The following is an 18103-nucleotide window of genomic DNA, read 5'->3' on the forward strand; positions in this document are numbered from 1 at the left end:
CCCCATCTGCCTCCTTGCCTGCTTTCTGTGCATTGTTTCTCTGGGCCTGAATGTGATCTGTAATGGCCATCTCAACAGTATGTTTCGTGTTACCATAAGGATTTGTGGGTCCAAGAGGGCAGTTTTCCGGGATAGGTATCATGCCGGGAACCCGAGTCGCGTCGCCATACACGGTCGCTGAGGAGGAGAAAACGATGTTGGTGACATTGTGCCGGGTCATGGAGCGGAGAAGGCAAATACTCCCATAGACGTTGACGAAGTAATATTCTAGAGGTTTTTCCGAGCTCTCGCCCACGGCCTGTTATCAGTCAAATCAGCCCGGGTGTTTACTTGGAGCCACGTCACTATGGCTGGAGATATATCTCACTCACTTTGAGAGCCGCAAAGTGAATGACAGAGTCGATATCAGAGTGCTTCTCGAATACCGCATCTAAAGCTCCCTCATCCGTAATATCAAGCTTCTCAAAGTCCGGTCGTTTCCCACAGATGAGCTCTATGCGGTTGATAACCTCTGCCGATGAGTTGTAAAGGTTGTCCGTAATCACCACTTTATAACCAGCCTCAAGCAGCGCCAGCGCAGTGAAGGAGCCAATGTAGCCAGTGCCACTTCATCACATACATGTCAGCACTATCTCGGCTTTTGAGTTTCAATGCTATCCATACCCAGTGATCAGACAAGATCCTACTGCCATTCTGTGACTTGTTTATGGAACTGATAGGTGTTGTAATGTCCAAGTGAAAGCGATGTGGTTGAATGCAATTCTGATGATTGCACGCACATTGAGTTTAAGTACTAGAGGTGAAGCATGGAGGGCGAGCCTGAAACGCTCATAGCCCCGCAGCTTGCTTCTTGGTGTTGGTAATATCCCCATCCCTTACATCGAAGCTGTCCCTCAAACGAAGGCGAATCCCACGCGGCAAGCGAGGAATAAATGCAGGGTTCCAACTTCCCAAAGCCTCGGGCTGAACGGGGCATCAAGCTTAATTTAACTAGTGCAGCCAACAGCAGCTACAGACTCTAACCTAAATATTTATTCTTTATTACGTACTATGTAGTTAACTGCAAAGTCTTCAAAATAACCACAGCCTTTGGGTCAGACTGTAAGATACAGAAATTCGTCTGCAACAGTTGACTATCAGACAGTAGCAGCAGAAATGGCAGAACCCTTTTCAAAGAAACGCAAAGTCAAAGATGACGATACCTCACCTCATGCACCACGAAGCATTACAGATCCTCGATTCTCCAATATTCAGTCCGACCCTCGTTATCGTCTCCCAGGCAAACGCCGTACCCATGTCAAGGTGGACAAGCGTTTCTCGCATATGTTGCGGGATGACGACTTCGGACGCAAAGCCAAAGTAGACAGATATGGCCGCCCGTTGGAGGCTGACATGGAGCGCAAGAGGTTGAAAAGACGCTACGAATTTGAGGACCGGCTAGACGATGACGATGATGTCCAAAAGGAGCTCCAGAGGGTAGAGAAAGCCTTCGACCCCATTCGAGATGGAGGCTACCCCCAGTCGTCATCCTCCGAAGAATCTTCTAGCGACGAAGATGAGGTTGATGAGAATGAGCGAGGTCAGCTTGTGGCGCTTGGAAACCAGCAAGGCGGAGAAATTCCAATGGGGGAAGTTTCTTCTAGAGTAGCGGTTGTGAATTTAGACTGGGACAATATACATGCAGCTGATCTCATGGCTGTCTTTTCAAGCTTTCTTCCCTCTGGTGGTCGTCTGCTCAATGTCTCAATCTATCCCAGCCAGTTCGGAAAGGAGCGCATGGAGCGAGAAGAGACGGAGGGACCTCCAAAGGAGATCTTTACTTCTGTGAAAGAAGACACAGCAGGCCCAGCGGCTGTCATGGATGACGACGATGAGCAGCAGATCAAAGATTCCATAGTGCAAGCAGATACAGGCGAGGATTTTGACTCTGCAGCCTTACGGCGGTACCAATTGCAGCGGCTACAGTATTTCTATGCCATTCTTGCATTCTCTTCGCCAGACGTCGCAAAGGCTGTCTATGATGCCGTTGATGGGACAGAATATCTGACTACAGCGAATTTTTTTGATTTGCGTTTCGTCCCTGACGACACTGACTTCTCAGATGATAAACCACGCGAGGAATGCGAAAAGATTCCTGACGGATACAAGCCGAACGAGTTCGTCACAGATGCTCTACAGCATAGCAATGTCAAGCTGACATGGGATGCCGAAGACGCTTCAAGAAAAGAGGCGCAGGCTAAAGCATTCAGAGGTAGCAGAAAGGATATCGATGAAAATGATCTCAAAGCATATCTGGGTAGTGATTCTTCGAGCGACGAGGAAGCTCATCTTGATTTGGAGGCGGTTGTCGGTAGCAGCCTGTCGAAAAAGGAGCAAGAAAGACAGAAGATGCGGGCTCTCCTTGGCCTCGAAGACGAGCCCAAAAGAAAGAGTAAATCCAATGATGGTCCTATTGGGGAATTGCAGATTACGTTCTCTTCCGGTCTTTCAGGAGCCAACGGCATCAAGAAATCTGTGTTCGAGAACGAGCCACAGGTCGAGGAAACGACTGTTGAGAAATATGCTCGAAAAGAGCGTGAGCGCAAACAGAAGAGAAAAGAGAAGATGAGACACAATCGGGATGGGGTTGGGAGTATAATTGACGGCAAACTCCCCGATGGGAAGACATCAGATGAGCCACCAGAGGACCTTGGATTCGACGACCCGTTTTTTGCAGCTCCTGAACATGATAAAGTATCAGCTGCCAGGATGCGGAAAGAGGAGCGACTGAGGAAACGTGCTGAACGAGAAGCTGAGGAAGCTGCCACTGCAGCGAAGCGAGCTGAGCTAGAGCTCCTAATGGTGGATGACAAAGATGATGATGGTAAAGGTATACGGCATTTTGACATGAAAGCGATCGAGAGAGAAGAAAAGATTGCCAAAAAGAAGGGCAAGAAGGGCAAGGGTAAGAAGGAATTCGACACCGAAAAGAAGTCGCAGAAAGCTGGCTTTGAGATGGATACGCATGATCCACGCTTTTCAAGGCTATATGAGAACCACGAATTTGCCATTGATCCTACGAATCCGAGATTCAAGGGTACGGAGGGAATGAAAGCACTTCTCGAGGAGGGTCGCAAATACAGGAAAAAGGATACTAATTTGGAAGACGCAGGATTCGGGACGATGCTCAAGGGATCGTCATCAATGGCGAACCACGAGACCGATGATGTGCGGAAGCTTGTGGAGAAGGTGAAGAGCAAAAAGAAAGACCGAAGAGCTTGATGCTGGATAGAAGATCAAGTTCACATTTAGATATAAACCCTCGCTTTTTTGATCAGCGAATGTAATCGGTGTCAGAATCCCTGCGCATACGATACGTATCTGTTACGTATTAGCAGGATGATACAGGGGTCCCCGCATGCGAAACGCACGAAACGCTCTTGTAACTTTTACGCCCTGTTATTTATGGCAGTGAGCATTGCTATACGAATTGAACGCCAAATGCTGTTTCTGAGCTGTTGCAGTAATGCGCTTCTATAGCTATTAGTGTGAGCCAAATGCTCCTCTTGATAGGAGTAACTCAATCAATTCAATTGGTATCTCCGTACGCTATTTGCTACATCCTCTAACAATCGGCACTAAGTTTCCAGCGAGAATGTGTGGTTATGTCCTGTGCCTGTAAAGGGGACGTAGAGCAAAGCATCCATAACTTATAATGACCAGAGAGGCAAATCGCTTTAAAGAGGACTAGTGCTATATTACGTAATTCATCTTGGCATTGCAACCTCAAAACCAAAGATGGAATATCAAACTGAAGTGCACCCTGTACGAAGTCTGGTCAAGCCGTACAATACGCCTTTTCATTTCCGTGTTCCTTCAAAATGCTCTCCATTTGGCAGCTCGCCTACTAAGCGACAGAAACATCAAATCCTACCCGCGAGCGCCCAGTTACAAAAATGCCACCGACGCCCTCCCCTCTGGCCATCCGCGCCCTCCAAACTCTTGCCCTCCCAATCCATCCTCAACGACCCAGCATCACCTCTGTGCGGCCTATCCTCCGCCTACCCCATCCCGCCCCCGCCTCGCGCTCCTTCTCAACTACAACTCCGCACCTGACCACGCTCAACCAGGTCCGCCGCAAAGGCCGCGAGGTGAAGAGGGAGCGCCGCTCCCTTTCGCCCGCCCTGGTCGGCCGACCAGAGATGAAAGGCGTGTGTCTGAAAGTCGGGATCACGAAGCCGAAGAAGCCGAATTCGGGACAGAGGAAGACGGCCAAGGTGAGGTTGAGTAGTGGGAAGGTCATTAGTGCTTATATTCCCGGGGAAGGTGAGTCGTTCGAGTTCCTGTTTCGCAATTCTGGAGGTTGGGCTACGAGGGGTGGCTGTTTTTAGTGGGGGGGAAGAGTACTGGAGATGGTGATGGGCTGAGGGGCTAATCTTCTTGCCTGTATGAATTTATAGGGCATAATGTACAGCAACATAGTGTGGTTATGGTAAGAGGCGGGAGGAGTCAAGATTGTCCCGGTGTGAGATATCATTTGGTTAGGGGTTCGTTGGACTTGGTAAGTGGTGCTCGTCATCTGTGATAGGGATGCGATGGTGCTGATGTTTGCTTAGGGAGGTGTGGCGAACAGGATCCGAAGTAGGTCGAAGTATGGGACGAAAAAGCCTAAGGTAGCAAAGGTTTGAGGACTGGACGCGGATTGACTGAGCTCGCTGCGGCGGAATTGGGGTCTGAATGGTAAGAATAAAGAATGGGGATGTGACATGCAAAAGGTGATATCCGAAAGGAAGATCCTCCTTTGTACGATCGAGATCCGACCGGTACGCAGACCGGCAGTACATCCTCCAGAACGTATTAACAGAAGGTTGTATAATATGTGGAACATGTATATTGGCCATTGTCGGCAGCGCACAGAGTCACAGCAGCACACGTTGAGCTGGCTGGGACATTGTATACCTGTATCGAAATTTTTGATAATTGCCTATATGATAGAGTGCTAATCTTAGGATAGCCTGGCTTCAATGCAATACTATGCGGACGCGCTTCCCTGTGCATGCTATTGCGTATGACGATTAACCAATGCTGCAACCCTAGTCTTTATTACTGGTACACGGAAAACCCACAGTGCGAACACGCTTAGTACAAGGACCAAGATGCCCAAAGCTACAAGAACGCCGGCTAGTCATCCTGACTCAGCTTCCCAGCCCTCGGGCTTTTCCATTTTGTTGAGATCATAAAATCTAGAAGTACCTGTCCTACCAGTCAGACAATCACGCCATATTGGGGTGAGCAGGAGGAGACTTACATGAATACCCTTTCCAATCAAAATTATTGTCAGGATTGCAATGGCATTTGAGCTTTTCCCTCAAGGCATCGCCAGTCGGACAGTGCGTGAATGGAACATGATAATAAGCGATGTCGTTGAAGAAGTGGATCTCATCCTTTTTGAGCATCAAGGCTGCAGCAATAGAATGGACTGGAGCGTCACCCCAGCGCTCATAGAAGAATCCGCCGGCACGATCCAGTGAGTTGAAGTAGTCGAGGTAAGCTTGTGAGCGGAGCCAATTGAGGTTGCCGATTTCGAAGTTGGACCACTACTCACTTTGTCAATGGACGTGAGAAAATGGGAAGAGTCAACATACAAAATGACAGTGGTTGTACGTCTTGCCATCGTCATCACTAAGGAAGCCCATTGAATTATCCTCTGCAATGTGTTCTGGGTGCTTCTTCATGAACGAGACTACACTATCCCACAGAGTTGGAATAGTCTCCACATATTCGTATAGACTGAGGACAAAACTGTACTTCTTACCATGGTCCTTCATGTACTTGAACGGATCGTAATGGATGTCGCAGAACAGCTCAATGCTTGGCTCTACCCTCCAGTAGTACTCAAATTTATTCATCAGTTCATGGCGGAAGAAGAATCCACTTTCGAAGCGGCACATGTGCCGATAGCTAATCGAGTCGCCATAGATAATTTTGCGGTGCGCCATGTCCTCGCGCACTTTTCGAGCTTTATCTTGGTCGATGAACGAAGGAAATGACCAATGCTCTTCTGGGATCTCGCCATAATGCGTCTTGCCTGACACTAAAGACGTGGTCACCTTCTTGAATTCCTCATCAAACGGCTTGTCGTTCAGGAATACCCAGTCGTAATTGTACTGCCTGTTGAATCTGTCTTCGACCTGTCGGATGGATCTCGAGATGTCCCAAATATCCGAGTTTCTAGCAAGTGTCACAAAAGTTGCATTCATTCGCTCGCCAGGGGCAGGGGTAGTGGCAGGAGTCAACGCTGCCTCAGGCTTTGACGTTGTCGGAGCCTGCGAAGCTTTTGGCGTCTCATGGACTGCGCTGCTACTGCTGATGCTGTCTGCACTTTTCTGATCCGGCTGCTTCTCGTGGCCAGACCATTTCGTTCCTAATCCCGGTGCCGTGGGCAAATTTGCTGAGGGTAAAGCGGATGACGAGATGAAGTATAATATCAAGAGTCCCTTGTAACTGTCAGCATCTGTGTACTTTAGGGTACCATGTCAAGGAACGGCCATACGAAAACAGAAAAAAGAATATATCGTAAGTACCGAGCCGAGCCTGATGCCATGTCTCTCTCTAGCGCTCCAATTTCGAGACTGCCGCCTTCATGCGCTGCAGTCTGGCAAATATCACCCTCAGACCGGTCCAAATGTAGATCAAATGTTTCTCGTTTCTCGTTGATTTCGCTTGGTGGCATGTAGAGGAAGCAAAAGGAGCCCGATATGACGCCGAGAAAGGTGTCCTCAAGGGGGTGACACCGGAACGGGTCGAACGCACACCGCGAGGAATGCTCAGTTAGAGCTAAAGAGATCGGCGAAAACACAGGTCAACTCTGTTCTAAGACCTGGATGTCATGAATAGGAGAAGGGCTCAAGTGGTTGATTCGAGGTGTCTCCTGAATTTCGTCCATACATTCTTGCCAGGTTCCCTCGTGCCTGGACCCCTGCTGCACACATAGGGACAGGAATATAACCCCACTACATACGTACAGTACATACTGTAATCAGGCCAAATGTATTGATGAACATCATTGCTCCAAGCTTGCCGCACGACTGTACATCTCGTTTCCCAGTGTATGTTGCATACTTATCTTTGATCCAGATCTTCACCTTCTTCGGTGAAACCATACGCAGGTTTTTGCAAGAGAACATCTATCTAGCATCTCTGGATGTGGCAGTGGAATTTTCACCTTACACGTTCACGAACCCATCACTAACGTCGCTCCGAGTCCAAATCATCCGAGGCAGTCCAACACCAGCTACTTCCCATGTTAGACAATGTCTTTCTTCGGCTTCGATACGACTTTACCGAGGGATGACCCAAGGAGCGGGAAATCAAAAGGCATTTTTGAGGCTCAAGATCCTTTTGCACAGGTCCGACAAGCTCGGAAGTTACAAGCTTTCCAAGACACTCAGGAAGAGCCGTATGTGTTGCGTTTTCGTCGCCTCCCGTGACATAACTGACAGGTCGATCTATCAGACTAGAATTTGACGACACTTATGACGGCCTAGGAGACAAGCTGGAGGAAACGGGAGATGATTTCAACGATGACACATTTGGCGGAGGCGTCGAGGCAGGGACAATGTCAAAGGGCCAGATTAGCAAAGACTTCGATTTCTTTGGACAAACCGCACAGGTATCAAGTGCCATCGAGGAGGAACAACTCCGCTATAGCTTGCAGCAGCAACCTAAGGCTTCGGCAACGACCGCGCAAATCACTGCACAGAAACCAAAGAAGACAGGCTATGAAAAGTACCAGGACCCGGGATATATTCCTGAAATACAGGCGAAGTCAAATGTGTGGGGCACAAAACCGCAGGCACGCAACCAGGAAGAACAGCCGGAGCGGATTAACACTGCCAGTAGTGGTGCTCCTCCGGCGAAAAGGATGATGAGTCTGGAAGCAGTGGAGGCTGCGATGCGTGCACAGAGTCAACCAGTCCCTCCACCCCAGCAGGTGCTACCACCTGACTATACACAGAATCTGTATCAGCAATCAATACCTATGCGGCAATATGCTAGCCCGGATCCCCAACAGCACCCGATGGTCACTCAGCACCAGCCGCAGCCCACAAAGCCAATTCAACACCACCAGCGAAACCCTTCCAAACAAGAAGCTATTAAGCCTGCCCAACACCCTGTTCAGATCTTACAAAATCCAAACAGAGCTCAGCACTCGCCGCAGCCGAGCCAGGATCGAGGTACTATGCAAGACGCGCAACCTTCAAGGCCTAGCCAGCCAACTCCCACGATTCCTGTCATAACACATCCGCAGCAATCTATGCAGCTGTCAGAAGAGCAGAGAAGGGCTTATCTCGAGGAAGATGCTAAGCGAGCAAAGCGCAATCACAAGATCTTTCTGTTATCGAAAGGAAATGGTCTCATGACCCCTCAGGACAAGAATTTCATTACCAGAATTCAACTACAGCAGCTTGTGACGGCTACTGGTAATTCAGGCGATGCAGATCCGGAGGCTACACTAGCGGAAGACTTCTACTATCAAGTCTACAGCCAGATCCGGGGAGCTCCAAGGCAGCATCCGACCCAGCCGCTGGGCCATTTTGCGCAAACCTATCTGTTACAGACAGGTGGTCGACTCAACAACAGAAGACAGGCGGTCAATGGAGACAATCACATGCAGAGAATGCAGCAACAAGTGCAACGTGCGGTTGAAGCGGCCAAACTAAAGCCCAAGAACAAACAACTGATCATTGAAGGGAGCTTAGGGAAAATCTCGTTCAGTAATGCAAAAACACCAAAGCCGCTCCTTAACATCAAGCGACCTGAAAGCACTGATTCAAAGCCGGCTACCAGTAAGAAGGCAAATGCAGAAGTGAGGTCCAGCGACCGTAAAAGCGTACTGCGGAACCTCGAGACAGTCTATCAGGACCTGATGCAACTAGAAGACCACGAAAGGCAGATGCCGCCGCCGCCAACAGCAGGCGATGTGGAAGCTGCTCAAACCCACATGGAGTGGCGTGAAAAGACACAAGTGCTCAATTCGAAACTGTGGCGGGACCTTAAAGTCCTGGAGCCCATCGTTCCCGGTTCCACTGTACCGCATCCTTTCATTGCCTTCTTATCGTTTGCAAAAGGGAAGAAAAGCATTCCCAGAATCTTCCGCCACATCGACCAGGAACAGCGCGTAACTATACTGACCATGATCGTCGTTCACCTTGATCAATTGGATGTCATTAGCAGAGCGCAGATTGCGCCAGGAGAATCGCACCCTCCCCCGCTCGTCCGTGAGGAGATCGAGTTGTTTTCGCAGGTGGTAATGCCATGTCTCCTCGGATATGTCAGCGAGGCTCCAATCAACATTATCATTGGCCTGCTGGGTCTTGTCCTTGACCACACCACGGTCCTTACTGTAGCAAAGACGAAAATTGGTCTCGGCATTTTGACCATGTTGCTCAGCCGCGCTGAGCTTGTCAAGGAGTCCGGGAACGTCAACGATGAAGACTGGCACCAGTGGACAAGCCTCTACGACCGCCTTTTCGATACCTTGGAGCCTATTCTTGGTGCTCTTTTCCCTGGCCCGGTCAATACAGGTGACGATATGTACATATGGCAGTTTTTGGCTGCTGTTGGCGTCGGGGCGAGTCCCGAGCAGCAACAACGATTGGTCCTTGGTGTCAAGTAAGCAAATCCCGGTTCCCACTCTAAACCAAAGCTGACGTGACTCTACTCAGGGATCGTGTCATGGAGACAGTGATGCAAAGCAGGACATTGCCAGCTGACATGTCGAGTCAGCGGCTCAGCAATGTCAACCTTTTCATGCGAGCCATTGGCCTGGACGTCGAGCTGCTAGGCTAGTCGAACAGTTTATCTCACCGTGTTCGATATTGAGAGCAAGCATCACGCTGCCAGAATTGTCAGCCTATAAGCAGATGATAATGCAGGAGCCATGGATCAGGCCACCTTCGGGTTTGCAGAACGGTTTTCCCTGTGGGTGATGCCCAGGGAGCAGCATTGACCAACAGAGAACGGCAACCATAGCTACGGTGGCAAAGCCGCTCGCGCACGATCTGAGAACGTGGGAAAGTGCATGCATGCGCAGAATGATGCTAGGATGAGGGACGTTGGGATGAATGGGGCGAAGAGCAGAAAGAATATCCTGCTGCGACTGATAGTGTCTGCGCATAAAGCCGGCCATGCTCGTCCATCCGAGAAGTCCTTGGCTGGCCGTGTCCATCATTTGGTCCGAGCTCTGTCCTATCCACATGGCTCCACGTATCTGCAACTAGACCATTAAATAGTAAGCGCTTGATTTGTAAATCTAGTTTACCACGCAAACAGCTGCCTCTGTTTCTTATCTGGCTACTATCTTGATCAAGCCCCAGAGCGAACGAGCAAATCACGCGGGAGAAAGACCGTCAAATCCGTAATAGCTTCACGGCCAAGCTGGTAAAGGCGGAACACCACGGATGAAAGTTGTCCATCGGTAAACATTCTTCAACCCCACCTTATAACGACAATACCTAGTTGTTCATACAGGCTACTGGTGGACTTTATGCCGGCAATAATGGCTAAAGACCGATTCAAGGGCGCACAATTGTGCATATTTAAACCGCCCTCACCATGACCTCCCATATCTGCCCTTCCTTCACTGGCTCTGCAGAGTTCCAACCCATCTTTCATGACAGTCGAAATCTAGCCCCGCTTACTCAATCCAAATGGCTTTTCCCCTTGCCGGCCCCCCCAAATCCCTCCTGGGCTACCACCGCCAACTGGCCCCAAATGCTGCCGTGCGCGTCTCCCCCCTCTGCCTGGGCGGCATGTCCTTCGGCACCGCGTGGAAGGACGTGCTAGGTTCCTGCGACAAGGAAACGACCTACGCTCTTCTCGACTACTTCAAAGAAAATGGCGGCAACTTCGTTGACACGGCGTCCAACTACCAGAACGAGGAGTCGGAGACGTGGATTGGGGATTGGATGGCCGAACGGGGTTGCAGGGATGAGATGGTGATCGCGACAAAGTTTTCGACTGCGTATCAGGCTTACAAAGGCCATGACAAGATTATTCAGAGTAATTTTGGGGGCAATAATAGTAAAGGGGTGAGGGTTTCGGTGGAGGCGAGTTTAAAGAAGTTGAGGACGGGGTATATTGATCTCTTGTGGTTGCATTGGTGGGACTATACTACCAGTATTCCTGAGTTGATGCATACACTGAACGATCTGGTGGTGAGTGGCAAAGTGATCTATCTGGGGGCTTCGGATACGCCTGCTTGGTAGGTTATGGATATCTCCTTCGGTTTTATGGGAATGGACTGACCAAACCCCACCTACAGGATCGTGGCAAAAGCAAACGAGTACGCTCGAGGGCACGGCCTCCGGCCCTTCGTCGCCTACCAGGGCCGTTGGTCCGCCGCAACCAGAGACTTCGAGCGCGACATCATCCCCATGTGCCGCGCTGAGGGCATGGCGCTCTGTCCCTGGGGTGCTCTCGGGAGCGGAAACTTCAAGACCAAGGAACAGCGCGAGGCCCAGGATGGCCGCAAGATGGGTCCAGCGTCGGAGGAGGACATTAAGCTCTCTGAGGTTCTGGAGAGGATCGCGAAACGCAAAGGCAGCATCATCACGGGCATCGCACTAGCATATGTCATGCACAAGACGCCTTATGTCTTTCCCATCTGTGGTGGGCGAAAGATCGAACACCTCAAGGGCAACATCGAGGCCTTGAGCGTGCGCCTGACACAGGAGGACATGGATGAGATTGATGCTGCAGTTCCTTTTGATCTGGGTTTCCCGCATAATTTTGCCATCTCGATCGCCGGATCAGCGAGCATTGGTCATGAGATTGGACCTGGGGATCTGTGGTTGGCCACGATGGCGGGCAAGGTTGATTTCGTGCAGCGTGAGGCGCCTATCCCGGGTGGGCTGCACAATGAGGAGATGGAGAAGGCACGGAACGGAGCTTGAGGCGTTGGTTGAGTTGCGCCCCAGCAGCAAGATTGGTGCCATGGGTCAACTATCATGCTGATTGGCTTCCAGATCATCATCTTGTGAACCCGAACAAGGAGTACATCTCTTATTAGTGGGATCGTGCAGTATTCAATCAAGAATTAAGAAGTAGTCAAAAAAATCATCGTCATCAGTCAGAATACGTACACTAGAGAGTTCATCGCCAGAGCGGGTTACGGATAATGTTAACAACCAACGCACCGATGGACCCGATATGGAGATCCTCTTCTTAGAGGCAAGATATCGGACTGGTCTTCCCAAACCTTGCATCAGAGAGCACTCCACAATGAACGACAATGCACCCCCCCTCACAGAACAGAAAATACTGTCAAATATAAAATACGACATCCGGATTTTGCGAATCTGATAAAAACAGAGCGAGCAGGCTGAGCTCGCCGCGCTTCGTGTGGCCCAGCTGCGCACTCTAGCCACCTGCGTGCGATTCATCGAGCGAACCGGATGGGAATTCGAACGGCCTGCTTCCGAGACTCCCGCAACACAAAGGGTGGCGCGAAACAGGAGATGTCCATGCGAGATCACGTTTCAATGGGAATCCATCCATGGATTGGCAGCGTCGTCGAAGACTTGGGGAACTGGGCTGAAGCGACAATTGTCCATATTGCGCCGGTGTCAACACGACTAAGGACTGTATCGACGTCGGCCGATTACCCTGTGCCATGTTCAAGGCGTGCAGAGAACGTCGTTGCCGTCACGATCGTCGTTGCCTGACTGCGGTGTCCCTTATCCCGCTGATGGCGATGTATCCAAAACAACATCGAGCTTCCAGACGACATGTATCGCGATCCAGGGCCCCATTTGTGTTTGACGACCGTCCGGATACGCCGAGCTTCTGCGTCGTAAGTACTTATCGTGTAACTACTATGCTTTGGTCTGAGCTTCGTCGAGCAGGCTTTTCGCAAGCCCTTGCTCGGATCCGGAAACCTGAAGATATTTCTGACACTGAGACTTCGCCTTTTCACGAAGGAAATTGCACTCATCATACGGCCGAGTTCCACAAAAGGGAGGAATGGACGCCTTTACGACATTGACCCAAGGGGCCTATTAGTCTCACGAGCTACAGTAACCCAAGGTACGTGGAGACAAAGGTAAAAGAGGAGAATGGATTCTAGGCTAGGATAAAAGTAGACTGTATACGAAGGTAGAGTTGCTAGGTTTCCATAGCAGAACGTTTTATCATCTTGCCAACAGAACCCCGGGCGCCATTCACGTTCGTCCGTCCGTCTCGAGTAAACGCCGCGAAAACTCCAAATCTAAATATCGGGATAACGAGTTAGCTATGATACGTAATCGATATCCCCACAAGCAATCTATTTTCTTTAGTTGTGCCAAAAATCATCAGTCATCTTGTCTCTTCAAACATGTTCAGCGTCGTTTTCCAAACTCAATCAGAGAAGCCCTTCTCTCTAACACCCTCCACCCATGCCTCTCATATACTTCGGCAAGCTCCTCACGACCAGACATCCTCCTGGTAAGCGCCACTACTCCTCATGTTCTTGACCACCTCTTCCCCTTTCTTGAGATCAACTCCCCTCTCATCCGCGATGATCTCGGCCAACATGTCGCTTACCTCCCTCGCCATGTGCGCCGCATCACCACAGACATAGAAATTTGATTTCTTGGTCAATAGGTCATTGATGAGCTTGGCGTTTTGCTTCATCAGGTGCTGCACGTAGACTTTCTTGCCCGGGGATTCGCGAGAGAAAGCGTTGAAGATTGTGAGATTCTCACCGAGAGAAGCTTTGAAGGACTGCATAATTAAAAAGATTAGTGTTGTAGCCAAGACATCGATACGGGCTTTGGGTTTGCAGGATGTATGTTCACTTACATCCCACTCGTCTTTATACAACCAGTCCTCGTCTCTCCTTCTGCACCCATAGAAAAGGATCGTAGGCCCGACCTTTTCTCCTCTTTTGGCTTGTTCGGCTCGTTCTTGCACGAAACCTCGGAAGGGTGCAACACCTGTTCCAGGCCCGACCATGATGATGGGTTTCGCGGAATCCGAGGGGAGTTTGAAGTTGGAATGGCGGACGTGCACTGGAACATGAATACCATCATATTTGTTCCTTGGGCCGGTGATGGCGTAGGTAAGACCATGTGGGTCTGGATGAGGTTCACCATGCTGCTTCTGTTTGAGCGCCAGGAGGTAATTGGTGGTTACTCCCTTGACAATGTGAGTTGCGCCAGGAATGCGTATTGACTCGACGACGGCTGTTATCGAGATCTTTTTTGGTTGCACGTATGACGAGCTGGAGATGGAGTAGTATCGTGGTTGGATTTTGTTGATACCTTCAATTAAGCAGCTGAAAGGAACGGCGCTCCAGGGTTGATCGGGACAAACAGAATGCAGGACCTGAGCAATGTTCAAATACTGTGATGAGATTTTGGACTTGAAGTAGTCCGCGTCTGTGCCAAGTTTAGTCATTTCGGCTTTAGCCTTTTCATTCGGAGCGAAAGCGGCGAGGGTAGATACGAATTGACGCGAGACAGGACCACAGATCTCCATGTGATAACGCACAACAGCGTCATACGTGGTGGGAGTAGGGAATGGCACCTTAGCGGTGACCTCGATCGGTTTAACGTTGATGACTCGGTGGCGATTTTCCTCAAGGCCTAGAACTCTGATGAAGCGATCGACTTCGACACCGGCATTTGTTGGCCAGATGGCGACATGGTCACCAGTTGTATAAGTGATATTAGATCCCGAGACATCGATCTCCATGTGCAGACAATTCCTATCTTTGACAGTAAATAATTCTTTCGATTCTGCGATCGGCGCAATGTATGGGTTGTGTGCGTTGTAGGGTCCTTTTTGCTTGCCCTCCAAGTGGTTCTTATTTGGCTCTCCCAAGTATACAGTATCATCATCCGCGGAGAGCTCAGGCTTTTCTTCAACGCTAAACACTGGTTCGTAGACAGCTTCGCGCTCCTCTAAGCCCATCTTCTCTGTCAATGCTTCCCACATTGGCTCTTTCCAGGCCAGAAAATCCTCTTCCATCGTTCCAGCGCCATCGTCGCCTTCGCCTGCAGCACCTATGCGGTCGGCACCAAGTTTCCTTAAGGCTGCGTCGACCCTGCGAACCATTGAGTTGTAGTGCTCATACGTATTATTTCCCAGCCCAAATGTCACATATTTGAGGTTACCTAAGGGTTTTTCCTCCTCGCCTTTCGAAAAAGTTGGGCTTTCGCCGTTGATGAATTCGTAGAACTCCACCGCATTGTCGGTTGGCTCACCCTCGCCATATGTAGCTAGCACGAAAAAGGCGATCTTATCCTCTGGAAATTCGTCTAGATTTTCGTAGTCATAGTCCTCCAGGTCTGCAACCATGGTCTTCAATCCAAAACGGGACGAGCCTTCCTTTGCCAGCCTTGAAGCGTAGTCTTCTGCTGTTCCGGTTTGAGAGCCATAGAAGACTACACAGTTCTTGCCACTCTCGTCCATCTTTTCGAGAATGTTCCTTGTCTTGCCGGCCTTCGCTGCACTGCCATTGGCATATGATGATGCATATGGATCTTTCGGTACTCCCCAGTATGTACCCTTGGTAAAATATGCGACGCTCCCAACGAGCAGTAAGGCCAGGACAACGATATCGAGCGCATCGATCTGGGCCATTGCGGCAACACGGAGTGGTCGAGGCCTTTGACGCTGGAAGGATGTAGATAATCAAACTTTTGGTATGTGAATTAGATATGGACCAGGCCTTCGATATTCTATTATTACTGTCAAGACAGAGGACTGTGCTCGCCGAACTGAAAAGGTGGCCTAATACGACCTGATCTGTTCGGGGGCTGCAACAAGAAGGTTAGCCAAGAGATCCTTCGACGCAGCACATCAAATTTGAAATGAGACTGTTTAGAGAGAAACAGACCGTGGGCTCGATCAGGGTCCCAAGGTAAAATGACAGCGGTTGCGCAACTGGAAGAAAGTCTTTTGACTAACAGTAAGCAACAAAAATATCCGAAGAAGTCAATGATGATTCCAGTTGCTTAGCTGCGGAATCGCGAAGAAAGCCGGAGTTGTAGACGGGATTTCACCGCTCCGGGGGGGGGGCACTCCAATATGCCAAAAATGGAACTGAAAGTAAGTGGGCCACTTCATCACGAAGAAATGGATCAAGTACCATGGTACGGAGTAGATTCAGGTCTCTCGATCACCCTCAACCTCGGTAGTAGTTATGCCTGCATTACTCTGTACTTCAGTCAAAATGGCCAATGTCCTTTGCGGTGGCGTCGTATAATTATAGATCCGGGAATGCCGTATCTGATACACATCCTAGCAAGGGGATAAATTCATGGTATGGGCTGCATTACTACTATTGTTCATCTTTCCAGCCGTGACTAAAATCTTCAGATCGTCTAATTGCTTTCCGAAATGAGTTTGTCGTCATATAGAATTCGCACAAAGTATCTTATGCTTTGGATGGATAGTGGATAGATTTCCCATAACCTACTGCCTCCGCATACCAGAGATCTGGAGCCTCCTCGCACCATTAGGCATGTGATAAATGCAACTGTCGGCCACCTGTTCACTGAAGGCCGCTACCAGGAGGTTCCATATGCAGTGTCATATTCCGAGCTTACCTTTCCACATGGTCACTGTTGATGTATCCCTTCCTGAGGTTGCATTCACCTCTTAAAATGTCTAGATTGAGAGATCCAATTTTTGGCCGTCGTCAGAAGAAAGTCTATGTGTCTTTTGTAGACCCTGATGGCGGAAGATGTGTAATGCCCGCCATCTTTTTGAAGTACAATATTCGGTGAACAGGAAAATCTCTACATGAGATCAAAGTCATGCTAGTCTCAGAAGATTCGCTAGGAAGTAATTATACCCAACCCATGCCGCTGTTGACTTTGAATAGCCATTGCTGAGAACCGCAGCTAGCTATCAACCATCTTAGTCAATAAGGTACTAACATCTCATCTTCATGGATCCCATAGGGGAGCCGCGTTTTGCATGTCCCAAAACAATCCCAACGACAGCCTTTGCTGCATTGCGACACCATGAAAGAGAGCCATGGAAGGTAATACAGTAGAGGAGTAACACAATGCTTGATTTCGACGTGAGGTTAGATGCCAAGGCTTTGCTTGTGAGACATAACTGAAGTAGAGTTTAACAATGCTTTCTAAGAGCTGCATGCTTTCCACCACTTCTTTGTATCTTCCCTATTCCTTCAAGTCAGATGGTCTTGCAAGGAGTGCCAATCATTCGCGTCTCCGTCGTCGACTCGGCCGGCCTGCAGCTTGCTGACTTTCCTCAGGTTTAGGTGCTGGAGCGACAGCAACTTGTCTCATTCCGACATAGTAAGTCTGTTTGACCCCTCCAGGCGTGGCCGTCTGGCCCTTTCCCATCCGTTCCCAGCCTCGCAAGAGCGCTGAATAGAGACATCTGAATACCCTCAGAATTTTGGTCAAAAACCCCATCCAAGCCTGGATTGTCCCTCTTCCAAATCTCCAGCCCCTGATCAACGATATCCCATATAATTTTGTCCATGAGATAGACGATGATTTTGCAATTCTTTGGAAGACCTAGCGGACGTGGGGTCCCAATTACCACCAGCGGTGGCTTTTGGTCAAGGTGAATGGTGTGTCGGTCGAGTGCGTAAGTGAGGAACTCGAACTTGAAGACCTTTCCTAAGGGATACTGGCGCACGCCATCCATAATCCTGTTTAGCAAGCGAAAGGCTTTGTACCGAGTGGCAAGCAAATAAGCGTCCAAAAACTTCCTGAGTACAGCTGAGCTCGCAGGTACCCTAATCGGCTTTTCGTAGAGCAGCTCTTCAAAGATGCGGAACGTACCAGTCTGGACATCACGTAAAGAACAGGGGATGGGCTCGCCGTTTCGTGCTCGAGGTGCGTCTTCCTGATCCGAATCATGTGCCATTCTACCAGAATCCGGGTGGTAGGTAAAGGAACAGGTCTTGGTCTCCCACAAATGTTTATGAACCCTAAAGAGCACATCGCTCGGTCTAATCAGAACCGCTATCACTCAATGTCATAAGATCTATCAAAACGTTAGTGTGTATAGATGAGTACTGCCTCTTCAACTCCCCCAGCACCCTCTTGATCGTTAGTTAGGAAAGGGTTATCCCAATGTCCGCCGGGTGGGC

At 49.6% G+C, this 18103-nt stretch overlaps 7 protein-coding genes across 7 annotated transcripts in view; 4 read left to right on the forward strand and 3 right to left on the reverse strand.

Moving 5' to 3' along the window:
• EPUS_00483 (uncharacterized protein) overlaps positions 1-692 on the reverse strand; it is a gene marked incomplete at both ends in the record, with an annotated part of 1345 nt that extends 653 nt beyond the window's left edge. The window contains 3 exons of the mRNA XM_007804512.1: positions 1-298; positions 372-606; positions 664-692. The exon at positions 1-298 is cut by the window's left edge and continues 653 nt beyond it. Coding sequence (XP_007802703.1) covers positions 1-298; positions 372-606; positions 664-692 — 562 coding nt within the window. The remainder of the gene's footprint in view (positions 299-371; positions 607-663) is intronic.
• A 463-nt stretch (positions 693-1155) lies between these two features.
• EPUS_00484 (uncharacterized protein) lies at positions 1156-3261 on the forward strand (the record flags this gene model as incomplete). The annotated part of the gene is made up of 1 exon (XM_007804513.1): positions 1156-3261. The coding sequence occupies one exon, from the start codon at positions 1156-1158 to the stop codon at positions 3259-3261; it is 2106 nt and encodes a 701-aa protein (XP_007802704.1).
• Positions 3262-3935: 674 nt separating this feature from the next.
• Positions 3936-4624, forward strand: EPUS_00485 (uncharacterized protein; the record flags this gene model as incomplete). Its single annotated transcript, XM_007804514.1, has 2 exons — positions 3936-4305; positions 4596-4624. The coding sequence occupies 2 exons, from the start codon at positions 3936-3938 to the stop codon at positions 4622-4624; spliced, it is 399 nt and encodes a 132-aa protein (XP_007802705.1).
• A 540-nt stretch (positions 4625-5164) lies between these two features.
• EPUS_00486 (Glycolipid 2-alpha-mannosyltransferase 1) lies at positions 5165-6712 on the reverse strand (the record flags this gene model as incomplete). Its single annotated transcript, XM_007804515.1, has 4 exons — positions 5165-5232; positions 5288-5576; positions 5625-6483; positions 6564-6712. 4 exons carry the CDS (start codon positions 6710-6712, stop codon positions 5165-5167), a joined length of 1365 nt encoding a protein of 454 aa, XP_007802706.1.
• A 580-nt stretch (positions 6713-7292) lies between these two features.
• On the forward strand, positions 7293-9831 carry EPUS_00487 (uncharacterized protein; the record flags this gene model as incomplete). The annotated part of the gene is made up of 3 exons (XM_007804516.1): positions 7293-7438; positions 7495-9654; positions 9708-9831. 3 exons carry the CDS (start codon positions 7293-7295, stop codon positions 9829-9831), a joined length of 2430 nt encoding a protein of 809 aa, XP_007802707.1.
• An 860-nt stretch (positions 9832-10691) lies between these two features.
• EPUS_00488 (Norsolorinic acid reductase) lies at positions 10692-11936 on the forward strand (the record flags this gene model as incomplete). Its single annotated transcript, XM_007804517.1, has 2 exons — positions 10692-11245; positions 11306-11936. 2 exons carry the CDS (start codon positions 10692-10694, stop codon positions 11934-11936), a joined length of 1185 nt encoding a protein of 394 aa, XP_007802708.1.
• A 1510-nt stretch (positions 11937-13446) lies between these two features.
• EPUS_00489 (NADPH--cytochrome P450 reductase) lies at positions 13447-15609 on the reverse strand (the record flags this gene model as incomplete). The annotated part of the gene is made up of 2 exons (XM_007804518.1): positions 13447-13746; positions 13825-15609. 2 exons carry the CDS (start codon positions 15607-15609, stop codon positions 13447-13449), a joined length of 2085 nt encoding a protein of 694 aa, XP_007802709.1.
• Between the last annotated feature and the right edge of the window lie 2494 nt (positions 15610-18103).

Source organism: Endocarpon pusillum (assembly GCF_000464535.1).
Source record: "Endocarpon pusillum Z07020 unplaced genomic scaffold scaffold344, whole genome shotgun sequence".
NCBI lineage: Eukaryota > Fungi > Ascomycota > Eurotiomycetes > Verrucariales > Verrucariaceae > Endocarpon > Endocarpon pusillum.